The sequence below is a fragment of the Bombina bombina genome, chromosome 4 (genome assembly GCF_027579735.1).
Source record: "Bombina bombina isolate aBomBom1 chromosome 4, aBomBom1.pri, whole genome shotgun sequence".
Taxonomy (NCBI): domain Eukaryota; kingdom Metazoa; phylum Chordata; class Amphibia; order Anura; family Bombinatoridae; genus Bombina; species Bombina bombina.
The window spans coordinates 491,990,749-492,017,599 of record NC_069502.1 but is presented as its reverse complement, the minus strand read 5'-3'; the positions used below and the strand labels follow the sequence as shown (position 1 = coordinate 492,017,599).

The 26,851-nt window shown below is 40.5% G+C and overlaps 1 protein-coding gene across 1 annotated transcript in view; it reads left to right on the top strand.

Moving 5' to 3' along the window:
* The window catches only part of HMGCLL1 (3-hydroxymethyl-3-methylglutaryl-CoA lyase like 1), a 232,133-nt gene that overhangs the window by 50,659 nt on the left and 154,623 nt on the right, over positions 1-26,851 (top strand). The window contains exon 2 of the mRNA XM_053711968.1: positions 19,184-19,330. Coding sequence (XP_053567943.1) covers positions 19,229-19,330 — 102 coding nt within the window. The 5' untranslated portion in view covers positions 19,184-19,228. The remainder of the gene's footprint in view (positions 1-19,183; positions 19,331-26,851) is intronic.

The following is a 26,851-nucleotide window of genomic DNA, read 5'->3' as shown; positions in this document are numbered from 1 at the left end:
CGGGCTAGCCTTTCCTAATATAAAGACATATAATCTGGTGGCATTAATTACATTTGCATTGCCTTGGATCACTGAAAAGGAATATGTGACTAGTTATATTCTAGAATCTACTATAATAGCACAATTTACATTGAAAGCGGTTTTACATTGTTTTAAGAATGAGCTACCAAGTTCTTTTGCGGATATGCCAGTATTCAAAAATGTTATTATGACCTGTCACATATACTGTAAGGTGATAGAGTTTAATTACAATCTAAATACTTGCCAGTAGAAGGGGATTCAAGATTCTTACCGGGGTCACCTTTTCATTATTTAATGAATGGTCGAACAAAGGTTTCCGATATCTTATTCAAATAAAGGAGGAAGGCTCAGAATATATCAAATACTTTGACTCTTAAATGTTAGGATTTGCACTTAATAAAAGCATTTTTTTTGCTTATCTGCAATTAAGACACTTTTTTGAAAAATTAAAAAGGAAATATGGCTGCATTTGGGACTTGATAATCGAGAGATGGCCATTATTAAATATATTCAGGGTTCATACTTCATCTCTTTATTATAAAATATTTTGGTTAATGGCTTTGATCAAAAGCATCTGAACTTATTACAAGTAAGATGGATAAAAGATTTTCCAATGATAACAGTTGATGAAAAAGAGTTTAGGATTGGCAAGAAGGACATCCTTTATAATAGCTTGGAGAGAGTTGCATTGTAGGCTGATAAACAGGGTTTACATACCACCAGTTAATTTAGGCAAATAGTCGATAAACCTATATCAGCCTGGGCTTGATCCTTTGGCGCCAAATGTAACTGACTTCACACAGTTTTGCTTTTAAACATTGCTGTGAATCTGCTGGTGAGTCCTGGGTTTTCTGTGTGTTGTGTTGATAATGTTTGCAATGCTTCTCTGCAGACCTGTCACCCAGGCTACTCTGGGGTTAACTGCCTGGGTTGCTGGGAAATTTGCAGCTGTCTGTCAGTGTTCAGGGCTGTGGAGTTTGCTGTGGCTTAGGATGTGTACCCAGTCCAGTCTGTGAGTGCGGTTCATTCCTGTGTTTTGTATTTACATAGGGGAGGTTACAAAAGCCTGTGTCCCCCTGGGAAGTTTCCAGTTGGTTTGTTTGGAAGTATGCATTGTGTGGGTGCTGGTTTAGGGTCCCAGGAAGGGGGAGACCTTGTTGTGGTCCTGGGCTTGATCCTTTGGCGCCAAATGTAACTGACTTCCCCCAGTTTTGCTTTTAAACATTGCTGTGAATCTCATGGCGGGTTTTCTGTGTGTTGTGTGTGTGTATATATATATATATATATATATATATATATACACATGTGTGTAAGGGAAAAAGCACACACCAACAATTACATCTAGAATGAAGTACCAAGACTTATCCAGGAGCCTAGTCGAAACAGACTTATGCTCACCCACTAGTTGCACCTCCCTCCAAAAGGTGTAACACACAGATATCACCAAAAAAGAAAAAAATAATGTGGGGAGCGCCCCAGAGAGGCAATCCGCTTTAAGCTTATTAATTCAATTTCTTAGTCTGCCAAACATTTATCATTCAATCTATATGGAGATGTCCATCAAGTTATAAAAAAAATTCTTACAATGAATAAATAAATGAATTATCACAATTTTATTTTCTGTTAAAATTAATTACATAAAATTATGTAGGTTAAATGTAATTAAATTAGCTACAAGACACCGGTGGCCTATCACAAACAACTATTCTCATAAACAACTAATCTCATCAAATATAAAATTAATATATAATACACTAGTTCAAATACTAAATATGAAAACTTGATACAAAGTCGGAGCAACAATTTCTGCTATATAAAATCAAAGTTAGTAATCAATTGATACAACATACACGGGTTAATTAACTGAATTGGTTTGCTGATTCAGTATCTCCTTTAATGTTCCAATATAACACTTTTTTTGCTAGCGTATCATGTGTATAATCAAATTCAGGCAAAGTTATTTCCATACGGCAATAATTAATATTCAGTTCAAAGTTTTAACCACTTTAAAGCTTGGGGAGATAGTATCTTGTTTTTCCTGCAGGCAGCTAAAATGGTTTCACTAGTGCCTGTACTGCCCCTGGTCGGCTGAAGGATCACAAAGTAATGCTGAAGATGCCGCTCGTCAGCGGTTGTTGAATCTCCGGTTTGTTTACCTTGGAGGTCCGGTGTTTCATTTCACCAATCAGCTTCTTGTATGGTGGTGCGTGCACTTATTCAAATCTTTGACTCCTATCGCCCCAGCAGCAAGTCAGACAGACCAGAATTTTCAGTGTCCCACTCTGACGCTGGTGTTGCGGTTATGGGATTTAAGCTTAATCAGTGTTCCAGCGATGTTCATCTTCCTCCACTTTCAATCCTCATCTAATTAAGGACTACAGAGTGCATCAGCATATTAGTAAACCATCTGCTGACTGAACTCATTCTTTGTCCACCTCTTCACAATGCTTTAGGACTCGTTTGAACAACAAATTTGAATTGCTAGTATATAAAACAGAAAGCTGCAAGTATCTGCCACAATAATTCAATTTGCCTAAAGACCACAGAGTAAAGTAAAATAAAGTTTTACTCTGTGGTCTTTAGGCAAATTGAATCATTGTGGCAGATACTTGCAGATTTCTGTTTTATATACTAGCAATTCAAATTTGTTGTTCAAACGAGTCCTAAAGCATTGTGAAGAGGTGGACAAAGAATGAGTTCAGTCAGCAGATGGTTTACTAATATGCTGCTGCACTCTGTAGTCCTTAATTAGATGAGGATTGAAAGTGGAGGAAGATGAGCATCGCTGGAACACTGATTAAGCTTAAATCCCATAACCGTAACACCAGCGTCAGAGTGGGACACTGAAAATTCTGGTCCATCTGACTTGCTGCTGGGGCGATAGGAGTCAAAGATTTGAATAAGTGCGTGCACCACCATACAAGAAGCTGATTGGTGAAACGAAACACCGGACCTCCAAGGTAAACAAACCGGAGATTCAACAACCGCTGACGAGCGGCATCTTCAGCATTACTTTGTGATCCTTCAGCCGACCAGGGGCAGTACAGGCACTAGTGAAACCATTTTAGCTGCCTGCAGGAAAAACAAGATACTATCTCCCCAAGCTTTAAAGTGGTGAAAACTTTGAACTGAATATTAATTGTTGCCGTATGGAAATATCTTTGCCTGAATGTGATTATACACATGATACACTAGCAAAAAAGTGTTATATTGGAACATTAAAGGAGATACTGAATCAGCAAACCAATTCAGTTAATTAACCCGTGTATGTTGTATCAATTGATTACTAACTTTGATTTTATATAGCAGAAATTGTTGCTCCGACTTTGTATCAAGTTTTCATATTTAGTATTTGAACTAGTGTATTATATATTAATTTTATATTTGATGAGATTAGTTGTTAATGAGAATAGTTGTTTGTGATAGGACACCGGTGTCTTGTAGCTAATTTAATTAAATTTAGCCTACATTATTTTATGTAATTCATTTTAACAGAAAATAAAATTGTGATAATTCATTTATTTATTGTAAGAATTTTTTTTATAACTTGATGGACATCTCCATATAGATTGAATGATAAATGTTTGGCAGACTAAGAAATTGAATTAATAAGCTTAAAGCGGATAGTCTCTCTGGGGCGCTCCCCACATTATTTTTTTCTTTCTTTCTTTTTTTTTTTTTTTCTTTTTTAACAATTACATCTACCCCGTGCACTGCTAAAGTCCAAGTATCCAGAGAATAGGTAATCCCCACGCCCAACATAAGGGAAAATGGGATACCCAAATCAAGCAGGCAAAGCACAGGAGTATCTTACAAAAAGCCTTTATATAATGAAACAGAGACAAGGGCCTTAACGCATAATCATGATGTTTTGGGTCCGGCAGGAGCCTTATTCAAATGGAGGCCATGATGGCGTGAACACCTCTCACACCCCATACTTAAATACCCAAATACCACATTAACTGAAGTGCAAACAGCTGATCCTGAGTTGGACTGCGCAGTACTCACATACACAGCATCTTACCACATGCTGGAACGCATCGCGTTGAGTGCTGACGTCATTAGTCTGCACCGGCGCATACCAATGACAGCGTGATCGGTTGCCATAGCACCAGGTAAACAGATAAGCAACCTGGAACAGCGGACTGAGAGAGAGTGCGTGATCACGGTCATGATCACACATAAAAACAAGAGTACCAGCAAGGTAATAATAAGCTGTGATACACAAAAAATGAATCAAAGTGTGAATATGTTTACAACACATCGGGCATATTACACATACAGCTCTAACTACTGTATAGCGGACTATTCTATACCCCCTGGTATCAATGATACCACTGGTAGAGAAAGGACTAAACAAGCTGTCACAACAGACAGAGTGAATGGGGAGACTAAAATCCCTTCATATCCCATGGAGGATGCTACAGACTTAAATTTGAGCTTTATAGCAAAGAAGATTCCCACAGTCCTTTAATTTCCTGTAGCAGCAGGCATAATCTATAGTGGTGTTCAATCCCTTTGGGGAGACAGTGTCCAAATCAAAGATCCATCTGGTCTTCAGGCGTAGGAGGGCCAGAGCCCTGTCACCACCTCGCCTGAGGCACAGTACATGATCTATGAGAATTGTTCTTAGGGATGATACAGAGGGGCATACAGGGAGTGCAGAATTATTAGGCAAGTTGTATTTTTGAGGATTAATTTTATTATTGAACAACAACCATGTTCTCAATGAACCCAAAAAACTCATTAATATCAAAGCTGAATAGTTTTAGAAGTAGTTTTTAGTTTGTTTTTAGTTATAGCTATTTTAGGGGGATATCTGTGTGTGCAGGTGACTATTACTGTGCATAATTATTAGGCAACTTAACAAAAAACAAATATATACCCATTTCAATTATTTATTTTTACCAGTGAAACCAATATAACATCTCAACATTCACAAATATACATTTCTGACATTCAAAAACAAAACAAAAACAAATCAGTGACAATATAGCCACCTTTCTTTGCAAGGACACTCAAAAGCCTGCCATCCATGGATTCTGTCAGTGTTTTGATCTGTTCACCATCAACATTGCATGCAGCAGCAACCACAGCCTCCCAGACACTGTTCAGAGAGGTGTACTGTTTTCCCTCCTTGTAAATCTCACATTTGATGATGGACCACAGGTTCTCAATGGGGTTCAGATCAGGTGAACAAGGAGGCCATGTCATTAGATTTTCTTCTTTTATACCCTTTCTTGCCAGCCACGCTGTGGAGTACTTGGACGCGTGTGATGGAGCATTGTCCTGCATGAAAATCATGTTTTTCTTGAAGGATGCAGACTTCTTCCTGTACCACTGCTTGAAGAAGGTGTATTCCAGAAACTGGCAGTAGGACTGGGAGTTGAGCTTGACTCCATCCTCAACCCGAAAAGGCCCCACAAGCTCATCTTTGATGATACCAGCCCAAACCAGTACTCCACCTCCACCTTGCTGGCGTCTGAGTCGGACTGGAGCTCTCTGCCCTTTACCAATCCAGCCACGGGCCCATCCATCTGGCCCATCAAGACTCACTCTCATTTCATCAGTCCATAAAACCTTAGAAAAATCAGTCTTGAGATATTTCTTGGCCCAGTCTTGACGTTTCAGCTTGTGTGTCTTGTTCAGTGGTGGTCGTCTTTCAGCCTTTCTTACCTTGGCCATGTCTCTGAGTATTGCACACCTTGTGCTTTTGGGCACTCCAGTGATGTTGCAGCTCTGAAATATGGCCAAACTGGTGGCAAGTGGCATCTTGGCAGCTGCACGCTTGACTTTTCTCAGTTCATGGGAAGTTATTTTGCGCCTTGGTTTTTCCACACGCTTCTTGCGACCCTGTTGACTATTTTGAATGAAACGCTTGATTGTTCGATGATCACGCTTCAGAAGCTTTGCAATTTTAAGAGTGCTGTATCCCTCTGCAAGATATCTCACTATTTTTGACTTTTCTGAGCCTGTCAAGTCCTTCTTTTGACCCATTTTGCCAAAGGAAAGGAAGTTGCCTAATAATTATGCACACCTGATATAGGGTGTTGATGTCATTAGACCACACCCCTTCTCATTACAGAGATGCACATCACCTAATATGCTTAATTGGTAGCAGGCTTTCGAGCCTATACAGCTTGGAGTAAGACAACATGCATAAAGAGGATGATGTGGTCAAAATACTAATTTGCCTAATAATTCTGCACACAGTGTATTTATCAAGTTCAATATGGAGCTTGAGGTTCCTTGTTTCTGGCGAGCCTTCAGGCTCGCCGGAAACAGTAGTTATGAAGCAGTGGTCTAAAGACAACTCCTCCATAACTTGTCCGCCTGCTCTGAGAAATTAACCCAACCAAATACGATCGGGTTGATTGATACCACTGCTCAATGATAAATGCCGACAGCGTATGCATGTCCGCTATATCGGATCATGTCCGCTCTCACCATAGTAAATAGTGTCCAGCAGTCATAAAGTGCCTGGCAACAGGTTGGTCTGAATGGCCCTTTTCAATCGCTTGTCTTATGGTTAGCCAGCCATTCTCTGAAAGGAGTTACTCTCTTGCCAATATAGAAGAGGAAACAGGGTCAAATGATAGCATAGACAACATACTCTGATGTGCATGACAATCTGTGTTTAATGGTATATCTCCTGTTGGTATGAGGATGATGGAAGCTGTTGCCCGTGATAAGGCTGTTGGACGTTGCACAGCTCCCACAGCAAAAGCATCCATGTTTGCCTTTAGGTAACCACATCTTTTGCTCATAACAATGAGTTGGGTCATTAAACACTAGTAGGTCTTGCAGATTCTTTGTCCTCTTTTATACCATACCTGGTGGTGGGGAGTCATAGAAAGGAAGACTTGTGTCCTTTGATATTATGATCCAGTTGTTTTTAATCATGTGGGCCACAATGTATGAGCCAGGTGTAAACGTGATGATGACATTTAAATGGTTATCCTCAGTGCTCTGTTGTTTTCCTGACAGTAAACCCTCCTGAGTCCGTTGTTCAGCAGTCTTACACTGCTGGGTAATCAGATCCTGTGGGTATCCGCGTTGAAGAAACTGCTGTGCCATCTCAATTAATCTTCTTGTGGGAATCTTCAGTATTGTTGCAGACGACCCACAGGAGCTGCGAGGTGCTGACTCCATTCTTTTGGAAATGTGGGTGGAAACTATCATAATGCAGGATTGCATTTGTATTTGTATCTTTCTGATATAGGGTGGTTTGCAGACTATATCCCATTTCAGTGGGGACCTTGAAAATCTCCAAACCCAGAAAGTTTATTGTGTGTACATCCAATTCAATTTTAAACCTGATTGTGAAATCTAGGGTATTTAATTGATTAAACTATTCTAAAAGAGCTTCTGGGGTGTCCTTCCAAATAAGGAAGCCATTGTCAATGTACCTGTGGTAAAAGCTGATGGAGTCCTGCTGTGGAAATATATTGCACTGCTCATACAGTGTCATATAAATATTGGCATAGGATGGGGCCATGTTAAACCCCATCACCGTGCCCAAGGTCTGTAAGAAATAATCATTCTCAAACCTAAAAAAGTTTTTTTCCAAGCATAACTCCATCAGATTAGTAGGAATTCAATGGGGGGACCTGTGTATTGTGTATTATGAGTCAGCATTTGTTTGACCATTTCTATGCCATGATGGTGAGCTATGACAGTGTACAGACTCACAACGTCCATCGTGACCAGGATATCAGTATCCTGCCCTGGTTCCAAATTTCTCAACAAATTGATGAGTTTGAATGAGTCCCTAAGATATGACTTGGTGTTCTGAACCACTGGTTGCAAAAATGAATCAACATATTCAGCAAGAGGCTGTAGGAGCAACCCACTTGCAGAAACAATAGGTCTGCCAGGGGGGTTCTCAAAAGACTTATGAACCTTTGGCAACATGTATAAAACAGGGCATATAGGTTTATCTACAGTGAGAAAACCCAAAACATCATCGTCAATCACATTTGCCATATAGGCCAAACTCAGGAACTCATCAATTTGTTTCTTAAAGATAACTGTGGGGTTAACAGATAATTTACGATACGCAATACCATCTAATAGTTGCCTGTGGGCTTCCAGTCAGTACTGAGTGTAGTCAAGTACTACTGTGGCCCTACCCTTATCTGCAGGCCTAATGACTATATCTCTGTCAGAGGATAATTATTTAATAGCATCCCTTTCAGCTTTACTCAGGTTGTCCCTGCAGTGATGGATTACTTTATGTATGTCGGATAGGGTTGAGGTGCAAATATGGTGAACATTTTTTATCAACGTGTGGGTATTGGTGGGTTCAAAGGCACTAGTAGGTTTAAAGGGTTTAGACACATAATCCTCTTTATCTCTGAAAAAATCTTTGAGTTTCAGTTGCCTTTGAAACCAACCCATATCGACATTCAAATTAAACAGATCACACTTGGGTTTTGAAACAAATGACAAACCTTTGTTTAGTACACTCAGCTCATCATCAGTTAGAACTCGTGAGCTGAGGTTATATACTATTGTTTGTTCTTCTTTTGGGCGATCTTTCTTTTTGCGCCCCCCCCCCCCCTCCTGAAATGTCTGTGTTTGGGCCCTGGGGTAAAGGAGGCTTCTGTGTCGATCTAGTGCTTACACTTGTTTGAGTCTGTGGTTGTATGGTTGTATGTGCATCACCGTCAGAAGAGTCACTTCCACTGCTGTTAACAGTAGTAAAATTAACCCTTCTGTTTTTATTAAAGGGTCTTCTACAACCATAAGTAGGGGTATTATCTTTGCCGTATAACCACATGTATACCTTTTTCTCACTATAATCATTCTCTACTGTCGCAAACTTTTTGTTCTTAAAAGTCAGTAAATCCTATTTATATTTATCAATTTGTATCTTTAATTTGGATAGCCAGTTGGTCCCAGAGTCAGCTGTGAGAACACCCAATAGTGTGTCTTTAACTGACGCGATCTCTTGTTTCACTGTTATCTTAAGCCTAGATACTTCTTCAATTACAAGGAACATAAGGTCATGTGAGCACTTGCTCAACATCCCACACCACTTCCTACAGAACTCAATGTTTGTGTACCCCAATGTTGGTATATTTTTAACCCTAAACCCTCTAGGTATAAATTAAAGTTTATGATATTTTGAAAGATAAACTGCGTGTAGATAGAAATCTATTTCCTTTTTCTGAAGGTGTAATAATTTGTGAAAAAATATTAGTTGGAGTCTCACCTCTAGCCTCCTGCAGCTCCTGCAGGTCGGCATCACACCGGATGCGTGCCACATCCTCCTCTGTGAACACGAAGTGTTACCAAAAGGATCATTCAGCATAGCATCTTGTGTGTCGATAGGTGCTTCCATATTCCTTGTGGATCTGCTGATGATATACAGTACTATATAATTCACACAAAACTGTATTCAAGTAAGAGTCCTGAACAGCACTCCAATAAACTTTACCCTTTCCAGGGAGATAAACTCAAGCTAGCAACTTAGTGCTATTAGAGTGCTCGTTTCAAGTAAAGTTATTCAAAGGTGTAAGGAAAATGGCACACACCAACAATTACATCCACCCGGTGCACTGCTAAAGCCCAAGTATCCAGAGAATAGGTAATCCCCACGTCCGGCATCAGTGAAAATGGGATACCCAGATGAAGCAGGCAAAGCACAAGAGTATGTTACAAAAAGCCTTTATAAAATGAAACAGAGACAAGGGCCTTAACCCATAATCATGATGTTTCAGCTCTCGTAGGATCATTTTTCAAATGTAGGCCATGAAGACATAGTGAACACCTCTCATACCCCATACTTAAATACCCAAATACAACATTAACTGAAGTGCAAACAGCTGATTCTGAGTGGGACCGCACAGTACTCACATACATAGCATCTTACCACACGCAAGAACGCATTGTGCATGATTGGTTGCCATAGCACTGGGTAATTAGATAAGCGACCAGGAACAGCGTGCTGAGAGACAGTGCACGATCATGGTTGTGATAATACATAAAAATTAGTACCAGCAAGGTAATAATAAGCTGTGATACACAAAAAATGAATCAAAGTGTGAATATGTTTTCAACACATCTACTCGGGCATATTACAAATATAGCTCTAACTATAGCGGACCATTCTATACCCCCTGGTATCAATGTGACCACTGGTAGAGCAAGCCCTAAACGAGCTGTCACAACAGAATGGGGAGACTAAACTCCCTTCATATCCCATGGAGTATGGTATAGACTTAAATTTGAGCTTTAGAGCAAAGAAGATTCCCGCAGTCCTTTCATTTCCTGTAGCAGCAGGCTTAATCTAAAGTGGTGTCCAATCCCTTCAGGGAGACTGTGTCCAGATCAAAGATCCATCTGGCCTCCAGGCGTAGGAGGGCCAGAGCCCTGTCACCACCTCGCCTGAGGCGCGGTACATGATCTGTGAGCATCGTTCTTAAGGATGATGCAGAGTGTCCAGCAGCCATAAAGTGTCTGGAAACAGGTTGGTCTGAACTGCCCTTTTCAATCTCTGAAAGAAGTTACTGTCTTGCCAATATAGAAGAGGGAACAGGGGTGAATGATAGCATAGACAACATACTCTGATGTGCACGACAATCTGTCTTTAATGGTATATCTCCTGTTGGTATGAGGGTAATGGAAGCTGCTGCCCATGATAAGACTGTTGCACATAACACAGCTCCCACAGCGAAAGCATCCAGACTTGCCTTTAGGTAACCACACCTTTGATTAATTTTTTGATAAATGTTTTGTGTATCACAGCTTATTATTACCTTGCTTGTTTTTATGTATGATCACAGCCGTGATCGCGCACCATGTCTCAGCACGCTGTTCTGGGTTGCTTATCTGTTTACCCAGTGCTATGGCAACCGATCATGCTGTCATTGGTATGGGCCGGTGCAGACTGATGACGTCAGCACTTGGCGCAATGTGTTCCAGTGTGATAAGATGCTGTGTATGTTAGTACTGTGGTCCCACACATGATCAGCTGTTTGCACTTCAGTTTATGTGGTATTTGGGTATTTAAGTATGGGGTGTGAGAGGTATTCACTATGTCTTCACGGCATCCATTTGAAAAAGGCTCCTGTGAGAGCCAAAATGTCATGATTATGAGTTAAGGCCCTTGTCTCTGTTTCATTATATAAAGGCTTTTTGTAAGATACTCCTGTGCTTTGCCTGCTTCATTTGGGTATCCCATTTTCGCTGATGCCAGGTGTGGGGATTACCTATTCTATCTATAGATAGATAGATCGATAAACAAATATAATAGTCCCCGCATTTGAAAAGAAAAGAAGAAAAGTGAAGGTGCACAAGTATATGGTAGTTATACAAGAAAAATATAATCAATAATAAATGTGAATAGATGATCATTGAGAAGCATAGATTCACAAAGTAAAAAAATCTAGACTGGGCGTCCCCAGTCACAATAAAAATCATAACGTCAAGGAAACCTTCCTATAGCTATAAAGATAATATATGAAATAAATGTATGCTATAAGGCACAAATGAACTCTTTAAAGCTAGAATGTCAGCCAAAATGTAAATGCAGTCAAGTATATTAATGGTACAATCCTTATACACACTGGATATCTATTTATGCCATATCCATTGTAGTAGTAATACAGTGTTAAGTTGGTTAATAGCGAAAGGTTTGATGCAGGCAGCTATGTTGTTAATGCAACAGTCAAGTAATTCTTGTTGTCAAAAGCATTAAAGAGACCAAGACTTGTATAGCAATGTCTGTAATGCAGGTTTTTTTACAAGTACACAGTGTTAAAGCAGCAGTGTCCTTAATGACAACAGTGTCATGCAGGTTGTTCCAGACTCAAAGCGTTAAAACAGCTGTGTCTTCAATGCCATCATTGTTAAATGCAAAGCGTAGGAGCCGGTGTATCAGTGAATATAGATTCAAAAGCATTTAAAGCAGTCAGAGTCCCTTCAAACAACATTGCCTGTAGCGTAGGCAAAGGTATAAGGTACACCACTCTCAAGGACTATGTCCACCATTTCAAATGAACAATTCCACACAAGCTGTGTTCAGTGAATATGCTCAATCGACATATACAATTAACGATCTCACCCAAGTTGCTGGACACGACTGGGTTGTATTGAGCTTTGTTGGAGACAGTGAATATCAGACAATAGTTGATACCAAAGCTGGCACTTATAAGAGACTCACAGCAACCCCTGCACCACATCCAAGTTAGGGTCTGACGTCACAAGACAGGCAACACACGTTTTTGGCACAACCCTTCAACTCAGCCTGTTTGTAGGAAGTGCCACTGTGCTATTTAGGCGCTATTTCATATACAATCAATGCCCTCTAGTGGTGTATGAAGGAAATAGGTAAAATTATCACTTCTATTTTCAGGGATATTACATAAAATCACATATAAGAGGAGTAAGCAAAACATATTTGTAAAAAAGGGTGTTCATGCTACAGAGTGTCTGTTGTATCCACCAAAGATAGTTACAACATGCAAAAATCCTGACTCCAATGTGAATATTTGTATCTAACTACCTCCTAATCCGATATATACACAATACGCTAGTTTCAGAATTACCAAAAAAGGCGGGGGGGGGGGTAGATACTATGCAACTTTGTATGTGCATGACTTTGAACAGAAATTTCTCTATTCTAATGCAATTTTCAGAATGCTTTGTGGCGTTTGGAAGAGTTACATTGACGATGGGTTTATGTTATGGACAGGAGTACTACAATCCCTGAATGATTTTTTTGCTAATCTAAAAACATTATATGCTAATCTCCAATTCACAATGGATCATGATAATTTGACACAGAACTTCTTGGATACAAAAATTACTATATGTGGTTCAAAACTATTAACTGATATATATCCTACAGACAGGATCAATTTGCTTGAGTTTTCAAGTTTTCATCTACACAGACTCTGGATCATTAATGACCATTCAAGACTTGATTCACAATTTGATTACTTTTTTAATGGATTTAAGGCTAGAGGATACTCTACACAACTGTTGGAGGAACACAAAACTAGGGTGGACCAGGTTTAATTAACATAATTACTCCAGACTAAAACAACAACAAAATCTAACATGCAAGATAGGATTCTCTTTGGGGTGCCTTTAAAAAGATTTTACAAAATATTGGCCAGTACTTTCTGAAGACAGTGTATTTATTGGCAGACACATTTACAAATGTTCCTTTATTCTCATTTAAGAGAAATCAAAATTTAAGAGATATGCTTGTTATAGCTGACTTTGGCTCATCTAGACTCTAGAGAACATGATACCCTTGTAAGTGAAATAACTAAAAATGGCACATTTCCCTGTCACAACTGTGTGTAATGTAATTCTATTCAATTGGGTAACACAGTGACTCATTCTAGATCAGGGAAAACAATGCCTATCAGAGGACATTATATGTGTGACTCTCAGGTTGTAATATACATCATTAAATGTCTGTGTGGACTAGCATATGAATGGGAAACCACAAAATGCATTAGAGATAGGATCAAACAACACAAAACTGCTATAGGTAAACTAGAACCCAGTGCACCAGTGGCACAACCCTTCAAATTATGTGGACATGATAAAAGTCAGTTAAAATTCCAAGTAGTGGATAGTGTAGGACCCCTAAGGAGAGAAGGTAACAGGCAGAAACTATTGTTTGAAAAGGAAGCACAATGGATCAAGAAGTTAGATTCCATGATCCCATATGGTCTAAATAGGAAGATCACTTTGGGTACATTGTTATAAAATCTATGTGCATTGGAACATTTGTTAGGGTACTCTAGAATAGAAATAGTATCTAACCCCCCTTTTTTTATAAGGTAGGGAAGTGGTAATTCTGAAACTAGGGTATTGTGTATATATAGTATTAGGAGGTACTTAGATAAATTGGAGTCAGGATTTTTGCATGTTGTAACTATCCTTGGTGGATATAACAGACACTCTGTAGCATGCACATCTTTTTTTACAAACATGTTTTGCTTACTCCTCTTATATATGATATTATGTAATATTCCTTAAAATAGAAATTATTATTTTGCCTATTTCCTTCATACACTGTATATTCCTCTGAATACAATTGCGGCTGTGAACAGTAAAGATTACACTGCAAATACATTTGCAATACAGTAATGTCAGTTGACCACTATAGGGCATTGATTGTATATGAAATAGTGCTTAAATAGCACAGTGGCACTTCCTACGAACAGGCTGAGTTGAAGGGTGGAGCCCGAAATGTGCGTCGCCTGTCTTGTGACATCAGACACCAACTTGGATGTGGTGTGATCTCAGGGGTTGCTGTGAGTCTCTTATAAGTGCCAGCTTTGGTATCAACTATTGGCGGATCTTCACTCTCTCCAACAGAGCTCAATACAACCCAGTCGTGTCCAGCAACTTGGGTGAGATCGTTAATTGTATATGTCGATTGAGCATATTCACTGAACACAACTTGTGTGGAATTGTTCATTTGAAATGGTGGACATAGTCCTTGAGAGTGGTGTACCTTATACCTTTGCCTACGCTACAGGCAATGTTGTTTGAAGGGACTCTGACTGCTTTAAATGCTTTTGAATCTATATTCAATGATACACCTGCTCCTACGCTTTGCATTTAACAATGATGGCATTGAAGGCACAGCTGTTTTAACGCTTTGAGTCTGGAACAACCTGCATGACACTGTTGTCATTAAGGACACTGCTGCTTTAACACTGTGTACTTGTAAAAAAACCTGCATTACAGACATTGGTATACAAGCCTTGGTTACTTTAACACTTTTGACAACAAGAATTACTTGACTGTTGCATTAACAACACAGCTGCCTGCATCACACCTTTCGCTATTAACCACCTTAACCCTGTATTACTACTACAATGGATATGGCATACATAGATGTCAAGTGGCGATAAGGATTGCACCATTAATATACTGGACTGCATTTCCATTTTGGCTGACATTCTAGCTGTTAAAGATTTCAGTTGTGCCTTATAGCATACATTTATTTCAAATTTATAGCTATATGAATGTTTCCTTGACATCATCATTTTTATTGTTACTGGGGACGTCCAGTCTAGATTTTTTTAGTTTGTGTATCTATGCTGGTCAATGATCATGTATTCACATGTATTATTCATTACATTTTTGGGGTTCCATTGGAGTGGACCTCTTATCCCGTGCATTCAATATACATTGCTACTTTACATTATAACATACATTATTAAGAGTGCTATCCTGATATTTTGGCTCTATCATCGCTCAAGTTAAATAAAAATTGTTCCTATCCTTAAAGGGACAGCCTAGTCCAAAAAAAACTTTCATGATTTAAATAGGGAATATAATTTTAAACAACTTTCCAATTTACTTTTATAACCAATTTTGCTTTGTTCTCTTGGTATTCTTAGCTGAAAGCTAAACCTAGTAGGTTTATATGCTAATTTCTTAGACCTTTAAGACTGCCTCTAATCTGAATGCATTTTGACCACTAGAGGACAGTAGTTCATGTGTTTCATATAGATAATATTGAGCTCATGCACGTGAAGTTACCCTGAAGTGAGCACTGATTGGCTAAAATGCAAGTCTGTCAAAAGAACTAAAATAAGGGGGCAGTTTGCAGAGGCTTAGATAAAAGGTAATCACAGAGGTAAAATGTATATTTCTATAATATTGTTGGTTATGCAAAACTGGGGAATGGGTAATAAAGGGGTTATCTTTCTTTTTAAACAACAAGAATTCTAGTGTTGACTGTCCCTTTAAGCTTGTATTACAAGTTGAAAGTCAAAAGTTTGTGCTTGAGCAAAAGTGATAACATTTGGGCCTCGATCCGATATGCAGCGTCGCCCGCAAAAGCCGGCGACGCCGAATTTTGCGCAGGTTTGGTATCCTATATACGGCGTAACCTAGAAGTTACGCTCGTATATTTCTGCCTTCGCCCGTAGTTTTTTGGGCCATAGGCAGGTATACCAAACCCGCGCAGTTTGGTATCCAATATACAGCGTAAGGACTTACGTGGTGAAAATGGAGAAATCTTACTCCATTTTCACCTCGCCACAAAATGCAGCCGTAGTAAGCCTTACGCTGTCTAAAAAACAGCGTAAGGCCCGATGGAGTACCTCTTCTTTGACGCTTAATTGAAGACATCGCCCGGATGGAAGACTTCTTCTCTGCCGCTTGATTGAAGACATCACCCGGATGGAAGACTTCTACTCTGCCGCTTGATTGAAGACATCGCCCGGAAGGAAGACTTCTTCTCTGCCGCTTGATTGAAGACATCGCCCGGATCGGATGAAGAGTGCTGCCCGGCTGGGTGAAGATAAGGTAAGGAGATCTTCAGGTGGGTAGTGTTAGGTTTTTTTTAAGGGGGGTTTGGGTGGGTTTAGAATAGGGGTATGTGGGTGGTGGGTTGTAATGTTGGGGGGTGGTATTGTGTTTTTTTTTACAGGCAAAAGAGCTGATTTCTTTGGGGCATGCCCCGCAAAAGGCCCTTTTAAGGGCTGGTAAGGTAATAGAGCTGTTAACTTTTTTAATTTAGAATAGGGTAGGGCCTTTTTTTTTATTTTGGGGGCTTTATTATTTTATTAGGGGGCTTAGAATAGGTGTAATTAGCTTAATAATCTTGTAATCTTTTTTTTATTTTTTGTAATTTAGTGTTTTTGTTTTTTTTTGTAATTTAGTTTAGTTTATTTAATTGTAGTTTAGTTTAGATATTTGTAGTTTATTTAATTTATTGATAGTGTAGGTGTATTTGTAACTTAGGTTAAGATTTATTTTACAGGTAAATTGGTAATTATTTTAACAAGGTAGCTATTAAATAGTTATTAACTATTTAATAGCTATTGTACCTAGTTAAAATAAATACCAAGTTACCTGTAAAATAAATATAAACCCTAACATAGCTACAATGTAATTATTAATTAAATTGTAGCTATCTTAGGGTTTATTTTATAGGTAAGTATTTAGATTTAAATAGGAATATTTTAATTAATAATATTAATATTAATTAGATTTATTTTAATAAGAATTTAGTTAGGGATGTTAGAGTTTGATAGGGTTATTATACTTAATATATATATAATATAATAACGATATTAACTATATTAACCCTAATATAATTAGGGTTAATATAGTTAATATGGCTAGCGGCAGTGTAGGGGGATTAGATTAAGGGTTAATCTATTTAATATAAGTGGTGGCGGTGTAGGGGGATTAGATTAGGGGTTAATACATTTATTATAGGTTGCGGCGGTGTAGGGGGATTAGATTAGGGGTTAATACATTTATTATAGGTGGCGGCGGTGTAGGGGGATTAGATTAGGGGTTAATGTATTTAATATAGGTGGCGGCGGTGTAGGGGGATTAGATTAGGGGGTAATACATTTATTATAGGTGGCGGCGGTGTAGGGGGATTTAGATTAGATGCAAAAGAGCTGATTTCTTTGTGACAATGCCCCGCAAAAAGCCCTTTTAAGGGCTGGTAAAAGAGCTGATTTCTTTGGGGAAATGCCCCGCAAAAAAAAGCCCTTTTAAGGGCTGGCAATAGAGCTGTTACTTTGGGGCAATGTCACGCAAAAGGCCCTTTTAAGGGCTGGTAATAGAGGTAATTACTTTAGGGGGATTAAATTAGGGGTTAATGTATTTAATATAGCTGGCGGCAGTATAGAGGGATTAGATTAGGGGTTAATTAATTTAATATAGCTGGTGGCGTGGTAGGGGGATTAAATTAGGGGTTAATAATTTTAATATAGCTGGCGGCGGGTTAGGGGGATTAGATTAGGGGTTAATAATTTTAATGTAGCTGGTGGCGGTGTAAGGGGCTCACATTAGGGGGTAGTTAGTGTAGCTTGCGGCGGGGTAGGAGCTCACATTAGGGGGTAGTTAATGTAGGTGGCGGCGGGGTCCGGGAGCGGCGGTTTAGGGGTTAATAACTTTATTAGGTGGCGGCGGGGTCCAGGAGCGGCGGTTTAGGGGTTACTAACTTTATTTATTATTTATTATTTTATTATTATTATTATTATTATTATTTATTATTATTATTTATTGTTAGGATAGTGAGAGGGGATAGCGGATAGAGAGTTAGACGTGTCGGGCTATGTTTGGCAGGCATGTTAGACAGTACGGGTGATTTTATAACTTAGTCAGGTTTTGTAGGCGCCGGCAGTTTCTAAAGTGCCGTAAGTCACTGACGTCTCCAGAAATTTGTACTTACGCAGATTTCTGGACATCGCTGGTTTGTCTGACTTACGGCACTTTAGCATCTGACGGCGCCGTATATGGGATAGCTCGAGTTGCGAGCTGAAACTACGGGCGGCGGGGGTTCCCTCACTTGCGCCGCAAACTATGATCTATATCGGATCACGCCCCTGGAGGTTGTATAGCAAAGCCACGCTAACTCCTTTTCCACATAGACTTCTATGGGGCATGCTAAAAAACCCTGTCCTGGCTTTCACTAACCCGAAGGTGCTAAGTGCGCTTAAACCCAACGTGCTTAAGAAATGCTTCACTTAGATGGAAATGCAATTTTTTTCTTGCAAGGACAATAATATTTTGGTTTAAAATAATGACAAGAGGACATGTTTGTAATATCAGAGGATGAGATGAAAAAACTGTTAAGACGCAGAACATTTTTTTAGGATGCAATAGAAGTTTAAAAATGTTAAAAGGTTTCAGTAAAAAGTAGATCTCTACCTTAAAGGAACATGATACTCAATTTTTTTCTTTCATGATTTAGAAAGAGCATGTCATTTTAAACAACTTTCTAATTTACTTCTATTATCTAAATTGCTTCATTCTCTTGTTATCACTTGCTGAAAAGCATATGTAGATATGCTCAGTAGCTGCTTATTGGTTGCTGCACATAAAGGCCTTGTGTGATTGGCTCACACATATGCATTGCTATTTCTTCAATAAAGGATATCTAAAGAATTGAGCAAATTAGATAATAGAAGTAAATTGGAAAGTTGTTTACAATTGCATGCCCTATCTGAATCATGAAAGTTTAATTTTGACTAGGCTGATCCTTTAAATAAAGCTGTTATATTGTTTTTTTCCTTATCAATATATTTTTGTTTTTTTTAGCATGATTATGTGTGCTGGATTTATAATTCATTCATTGTATATTGTTTAATTGCATTTTCAAGTTTATAATTCATGACAAATACATATTAAAAGTATATTCTTGATTGTATAGTGATTAAACCAAAGTGGACTGTGAAAACTTCTCCAGTTTGGACCCATGGGTAATGTGCAACTTCCAGCAGCTGTAAAGCATTGCCTCAGCTACCAGCATCTACTTAGGGATCAGCTTTGGAGTGGAGACATTAATGTTCATGAACAGGTAAACAATCAACCAAACAAACATATTTTATAATGCAAATAAGATATGTAATTTTTAATAAAGGTTTTTTACTACTTGCTGCAAAATGTTCTTTTCCATCTAAATGGGAGGGGAGTTCACGGCTTCATTCATTACTGTTTTAAATTAAGAACCTGGCCACCAGGAGGAGGCAAAGACACCCCAGCCATAGGCTTAAATAGCTCCCCCACTTCCCTCATCCCCCAGTCATTCTTTGCCTTTCGTCACAGGAGGACGGCAGGGAAGTGCTAAAGATCGGAGTAGTCTCTTATGAAGGGTAGTACTCTTCGCATTGGGACTGGAGTTTTAAGTAGTCCTGTCAGCCTCTCAGTGAGAGCCTGGGTGAAAGTTAGAGTCCGGAGATGCAGGGAGAGTCTTTCTGGGAAACCATCCCGACTCATATTAACAGCTCCTTAACAATTAGCGTTGATGAGTTTTGCTGCCTGTTTTTTACACTCGAGTCCATGTCAGGAGCGAGACTACTAACCTGTCACACTTGAAGGGCCGTGTTCCTCTTCCAAGGTGTAGATTCTGGTAAGATTGTTTCATTTTGTATTACATAATGATAACATGGAAGACAGGGTCACAGTGTGACGCCTTTTATCTTTAAAGAATAAAGGGTTAATATTCCTGGAAAGGGGTTCATTGAATGGGAGGTGGGGTTATACATGATATTGTTTATTGTGTCATTACTGCGTTATGTGCGAGATGAGGCTCTGGCAGTGTGTGAAACTTTCAGGTGACTTACCGCAGTATTGCACAGCTGTTTTTTGGTGTGTTTTCTCCTTAGGCAGGGGCGGTCCTGCCAGGCATTCCATGTGACCGGATGTGGCTATTTTTCTTCCTCTGTAGATCAGCGGCGCAAGAGATGAAACAATTTCTGTAATCTGGGTCATAGGAGGTGGTGAGTGCCCCGGCCATTGGAAGTTATAAAGGTACCTATTTAATAAGTTAATCTATTCCATAATAACAGCACAAGCTATGGAGGCCTCTGACACGTTAGAGGGTTCTCCCTCTTTAACAAGGTCTCATTTCTGTGTTTATTGTGAGGAGGTTCTGGTAGAACAGCCTGCTCAATTATGTTCCACATGCCTTAATAAAGTTACGACATCTAAAAGTAAACATATGTCTAGAACTACTGAGCCGTCCACTTCTGAGGATTCCCCAGCCCGTGAGGTGCGTTCCCTGCATTCATCTCCAATTGCATATGCAGCGCCCCAGGGTCCAACCATTACTCCTGTGGGAGAGATTTGTTGGCCGTTAGATTTTGCAGGATCAACTGCAAATGGCAGTATCAAAAGTGATCTATGCCTTACCATGTTCTACTAAGTGCAAGCGTAGGGCGTATCATGGCAGCCCGGCCCAGGGGTTGTCTATGCCTATGGAAATGTCAGAGGCATTATACGATGACGAGGCCCACTCCAAGGGGTCTATTTATTAAAGGTCTTGAGGACCTGATCTGACAATGCGGATCAGGTCCGCAAGACCTTGCTGAATGTGGAGAGCAATACGCTCTCTGTATTCAGCATTGCACCAGCAGCTCACTAGAGCTGCTGGTGCAATGCCACCCGCTGCCTACTCGCGGCCAATGGGCCACCAACAGTGGGGTGTCAATCAACCCGATCATACTCGATCAGGTTGATTTCTGGCAATTCCTGTCCGCCTCATCAGAGCGGGCGGACAGGGTTATGGAGCAGCGGTCTTTAGATCGCTGCTTCATAACTGGTGTTTCTGGCGAGTCTGAAGACTCACCAGAAACATGGGCCCACAAACTCCATACAGAGCTTGATAAATGGGCCCCCAACTCTTCAGAGGAGGCCTCTTCTTGGTCGGAGTCCGTGTCATCTAAACCTCCGGCTGCCTGACTTTAGGTTTAGGATAGAGAATTTGTGCTTTTTGCTAAAGCAAGTGCTTGCTACTCTGGAGGTTTCAGAACCAAAGCTTCCTGAGGAACCTGGGATTCCTAAGCTTGATAAGGCATATGAGGACAGGGTGGTGCCTCAGGCCTTTCAGGTTCCTGTTATGATGGCTAATATTATTAAGAATGATTGGGAGCGATTAGGTTCTTCCTTTCCCCCTTCTTCCTTTAAGAAACTGTTCCCCATTCCGGACTCTCAGCTTGAGCTGTGGGGTACTGTCCCTAAGGTGGATGCTGCTATCTTCATGCTCACGAAGTGGACAACTATTCCCCTCAAGGATAGTTTGTCGTTTAAAGAGCCCATGGATAAAAAGTTGGAAAACATGTTAAGGAAGATGTTTCAACACACAGTGTTTGTTTTTCAGCCGGCAGCAGCCTTAGACACAGTTGCCAGAGCTGCAACATATTGGTGTGAATCCCTGTGTGAAATGGTCAAGGGGAGACTTCCATCCACGAGATACAGGATAAGATTAAGGCGCTGAAGGTCGCCAATTCTTTCATCTGTGATGCCAATATGCAAATTATTCGCCTGAACACTAAGGTGTCAGGTTTTTCCATTTTAGCTTGCAGGGCCCTGTGTCTAAAGTCTTGGTCTGTGGACATGACCTCTAAGTCGAGGCTGTTGCCCCTGTCTTTTCAAGGAAATATTCTGTTCGGTCCAGGATTGGATTCAATCATATCTACGGTTACGGGGGGCAAGGGAGCTTTCCTACAGCAGGATAAGAAGGCTAAGCCTAAAGGATCTACTTTTCGTCCCTTTCGTGTGGACAAGGCACAGTGCCAGAAGCCCGCCGTGAAAGTGGACTAGTCCAAGGGAACTTGAAAGCTGGCTCATTCTTGGATCAAGCCTATCTGGATGACATCCTAGTGCTGGCGCCATTGCTCATTCTCACAGAGCTCTTCTTTTGCTCCAATCTCATGGTTGGAAGATCAACTCAGGAAAGAGCTCCCTGGGTCCCAGCAACAGGTTGGAGTTCCTGGGCACGATAATAGACTCTATGTCCATAAAAATATTTTTCATGAGCTATGATTACGGCATGTAGCAGAAACGCGTAAGCTTGCAACACTGAAGGGCTGCTTTTATATCTGTGACCTGTTTTACCTGAATAAAATGCTAAGATTGAATTGACTTTACCTGCGACTCCTGACATTCCTTTCTACATTTGCTGCATCAAGCCGCGGTTGGAGTTGGCAGGTTCATACTTCCCACAAATGTTCATGTTCCAGTTTGGATTTGCAAGCATGAGGACCAGCGATTGAATACAAAGAATCGGGGACTCCATACCCCCCACAAGCCGGCATCCGTCTGGTGACGTCACGTCTGTGAGCCGGGTGCATCAGAGTGCGGCGCCTGTTGAAGCAGCTTGGTTGAGCGTGGATGCTCCGAGCGAGAAATACAGATTGGCGGCAACACAGAGAATTTTCACCTAAGGGCTCCTGCAAACACAGGTCAGCACACCAAGATTAAGCGGCTGTGAAGAGGGGGGTAAGTTAAATACGCTTGACATTCTCTATATAGAGTAATCCTCATCTGATAGCCACACCGGGGTTTGTTTGCTCCTGTCCACCATTGGGGAGCAAACAGTTGATGCACGATAATAGACTCTATGTCCATAAAAATATTTTTCACAGACCATTGATGCAGGAAGGTTGCGTCTCCTTGTCTTGCCCTTCAGTCCTCCTCAAGCCCCTCGGTGGCTCAGTGTATGGAGATGATCGGACTCATGGTTTCCAGCAGAGACGTCATTCCATTCACCAGGTTCCATCTCAGACCTCTTCAATTGTGCATGTTGAGACAATGGAACGGCTATCATTCAGATCTATCACAGCAGATATCCATGGATGCTCAGACTCGGATCTCCCTCTCTTGGTGGATCTGTCCGGAGCAACTGTCCATGGGGACATCCTTCTTGAGACAGTTCTGGGAGACTGTGACCACGGACGTGAGTCTGGCAGGATGGGGAGCTGTTTGGGGTGCCAGGATGGGACAAGGAAAATGGATCCGGGAGGAGTCTCTCCTTCCGATAAATATTCTGAAACTCTGAGCAATCTACAATGCTCTGAAGGCATGGCCTCCTCTGGGGTCATTCAGCTTCATCAGATTCCAGACCGAAAATATTATCTTAGTTGCTTACATAAACCATCAGGGGATACAAGGTGCTCCCTAGTCATGAGGGAGGTGTCTCGGATTTTGGAGTCCCACAGCTGATCACTCTCAGCGATTCACATTTCAGGTGTGGACAACTGGGAAGCAGAGTTTCTCAGCAGGCAATCCTTCCATCGGGGGGAATGGTCTCTCCACCCCGAAGTGTTTGTGGAGATTTGTCTCAGGTGGGGATCACCAGAGATAGATTTCATGGCATACAGAATCAATTGCAAGCTACTCCGATACGGGTCGAGGTCCAGGGATCCCCAGGCAGAGCTGATAGATGCCTTGGCGGTGCCTTGGGGGTTCAGCCTAGCTTACATTTTTTCACCGTTACCACTTCTACCTAGTGTAGTAGCACACATCAAACAGGAGCAAGCTTCAACCATTCTGATTGCTCCATCGTGGCCGCAGAGGACGTGGTTGGTGGATCTGGTGGGGATGTCATCCTCTCCACCGTGGAGGTTACCCTGTTGCAGGGATCTGCTGGAACAAGGTCCTTTTCAACATCAAAATCTCGATTCTCTGAGGCTGACTGTGTGGCAATTGAACGCCTAGTCTTGGCCAAAAGAGGCTTTTCTGAAAGTGTGATTGATACGCTAATTCAGGCAAGAAAGCCGGTCACTTATCACATCTACCATAAGGTGTGGAGGACTTACTTGTCCTGGTGTGAGAAGCATGGATATCCTTGGCATAAGGTGAAGGTATCCAAGAAGGTTTGGAGAAGGGTCTTGCCGCCAGTTCCTTAAAGGGACAGGTTTCAGCATTATCAGTCTTGTTGCATAGGAAACTTGTTGAGCTCCCTGACATAAAATCTTTTGTTCAGGCTCTGTCTAGAATCAGGACTGTCTTTAGACAGTCTGCTCCCCCATGGAGCTTAAACTTGCTCCTTAAGGTATTGCAGAAGGTTCCGTTTGAGCCTATACAATCCATTGACATTAAGATTCTGTCCTGGAAGGTTATTTTCCTGTTGGCCATTGCATCGGCACGCAGAGTATCTGAACTGGCTGCCTTGCAATTTGAATATCCTTATCTGTTTTTTTCATGCGGCTAAGGCTGTGCTTCACACTGGTTTGGGGTTTCTTCCCAAGGTGGTGTCTAACCGTGAAATCAATCAGGAGATAGTTGTACCATTGTTATGTCCTAACCCTTGTTCTTCTAAGGAGAGTTTACTTCATAACCTGGATGTGGTTCGTACATTAAAGTTCTATCTTCAGGCTTCAAAGGATTTCAGACAGTCTACATCGCTTTTAGTGGTGTATCCAGGGAAGCGCAAGGGGCAGAAAGCCTCTTCTACTTCTTTGTCCTTTTAGTTGAGGAGCTTGATTTGCTTTGCCTATGAGACAGCAGGACATAAGCCTCCTCAGAGGATCACGGCTCATTAAACTATAGCTGTGGCTTCATCTTGGGCCTTCAAGAATGAGGCCTCTATGGAGCAAATTTGTAAGGCTGCTACCTGGTCAACCTTACACACTTTTACAAAGTTTTAAAAATTTTATGTTTTTGCTTTTGCGGAAGCTGTTTTTGGGAGAAAGGTTTTGCTGGCTGTGGTGCCCTCAGATTAGGGTCTGCCTTTTACCCTCCTGGTTTTATTCAGTGTTCTCTAGACTCTAGAGTCTAGAGTATATGTTTCCAACATTAATGAATGAAGCCATGGAAAACATAAATTATGCTTACCTGATCATTAAGTCCATGGATCCTGCCCTTATCTCCGATGGACGGACCTAAATTGAATTCCTTTTCTGGCACCATTTATACCCTGATGTTTCTCCTACTGTTCCTTGTTCCCTCAACAGAATGACTGGGGAATTAGGGAATTGGGGGAGGTATTTAAACCTTTGGCTGGGGTGTCTTTGCCTCCTCCTGGTGGCCTGGCCAGGTTCTTAATTCCCAACAGTAATGAATGAAGCCGTGGACTCTCTTCCCCTCAATTGAAATTAAATTATCAGGTAACCATAATTTATGTTTTTTGTGGGACATTCAATTCTATAGACAATTTGATGCGTACATTAGAAATATATACTCAAGAACTCTGAATTTTCCTGCAATTGATGTGATTGTCCTAATCCAACCAACAGACCACCCAGGCTGTGTCCCCAGAATGACTTCACCTGCCTCAGAATGTGTGATCCCAGCCCTTGATAACCAAGACTCCCTCTTTAAAGCCGCAAAGGCTACACGCACTAATACCTGGTTGTGGGTTTTAACTTTTAAATTTAGTTTTAAAGTTTTAAATTATGACAAAGCTGATGAAATGTTATTAGATTTTAAGTTATAACAGCATTATTCTTGAAAGTTGTTCCGAATCATGTGTGTTGTCATAGGGATTGCAATACAGAATATTGTATGGGTTAAACACTGATAGATTAATTATTAAGTCCAGTGTAGAAGATGTGATGATATTTTGCATGACATATATTAATGATAGCCCATCAGAGTAGACATCTGTCACAAATAAGATTCATTATCAAGGTAATTTCTATGCATAGGGAAAGTGGGAAATTAATGTTGGTGAGTATGTGAACACTTTGCTAAATTATTGCAATGATAAGTTATGGCCATTAAAGCCCCCTCCAATAATGCATGCCATAATGTATGCCAATCTTCTAGTGACAGCTGAAAACCTAGTAATATCATAGTAATATAAAAGAAGTCCAGATTTGTAGCATACACTGGGAATCTAGTTATAAATACCTTAATGTTTTTTAAATTGCTTTTTGGACTTAGGGGTTCAGACCAGAGTCCTATGTTGCTTGTGTTGCCAGGTGGGAGCTGTACATAAAGCAATTACTTATTATAAATGTTTAAAGAATCATAAAAAGTCAATGAAGACAATTTTCACTTTTATTGCCCCTGTGGATATCATCAGATGATTAAATAAATTAATGTTATGTAGAATGAAGAAAACTTCTCAATTCAACACACATTTTGCTAGAGTTTTTCTAAATCATCTTTTAGTGCAAAGGGAAAAACAATAATATTGAAAAACATATACATTTGCAAATTGCAATTTTCTTTCATATTATCAGCTGGATGTGGAGTACATTGCATGCTACATAAATCATCTATTCTGTCCCTCTAGTACCTTCCACCTCACGTTCCTATGTGCTTATTGGTGTTATTTATCTCTATTTAGGGTTTGTGACTATATAGCTTGATAAGGGGCTTGTCAACTCAGATGCAGGAAGCACTCGTGCAAAGAGAACTATCGTATCTGTTGTTGCCGGCACAGAGCAGGGTTTGGTTTAATCTGCTGTGCACTGTGTCAGAACTTGACCTGTTTGCCCAGCATGCCATGCGCCTTCCTTGAGGTCTCTCTACTGTCACCCTCACCAACCTTTTTTTTCATTCACTGCATCTCTACCCATTCTGCCATTAATGCATTCCCTAGGCTTGAGGCCTACAACACAACAGTATACAGAAAGGAACATAAGCACCA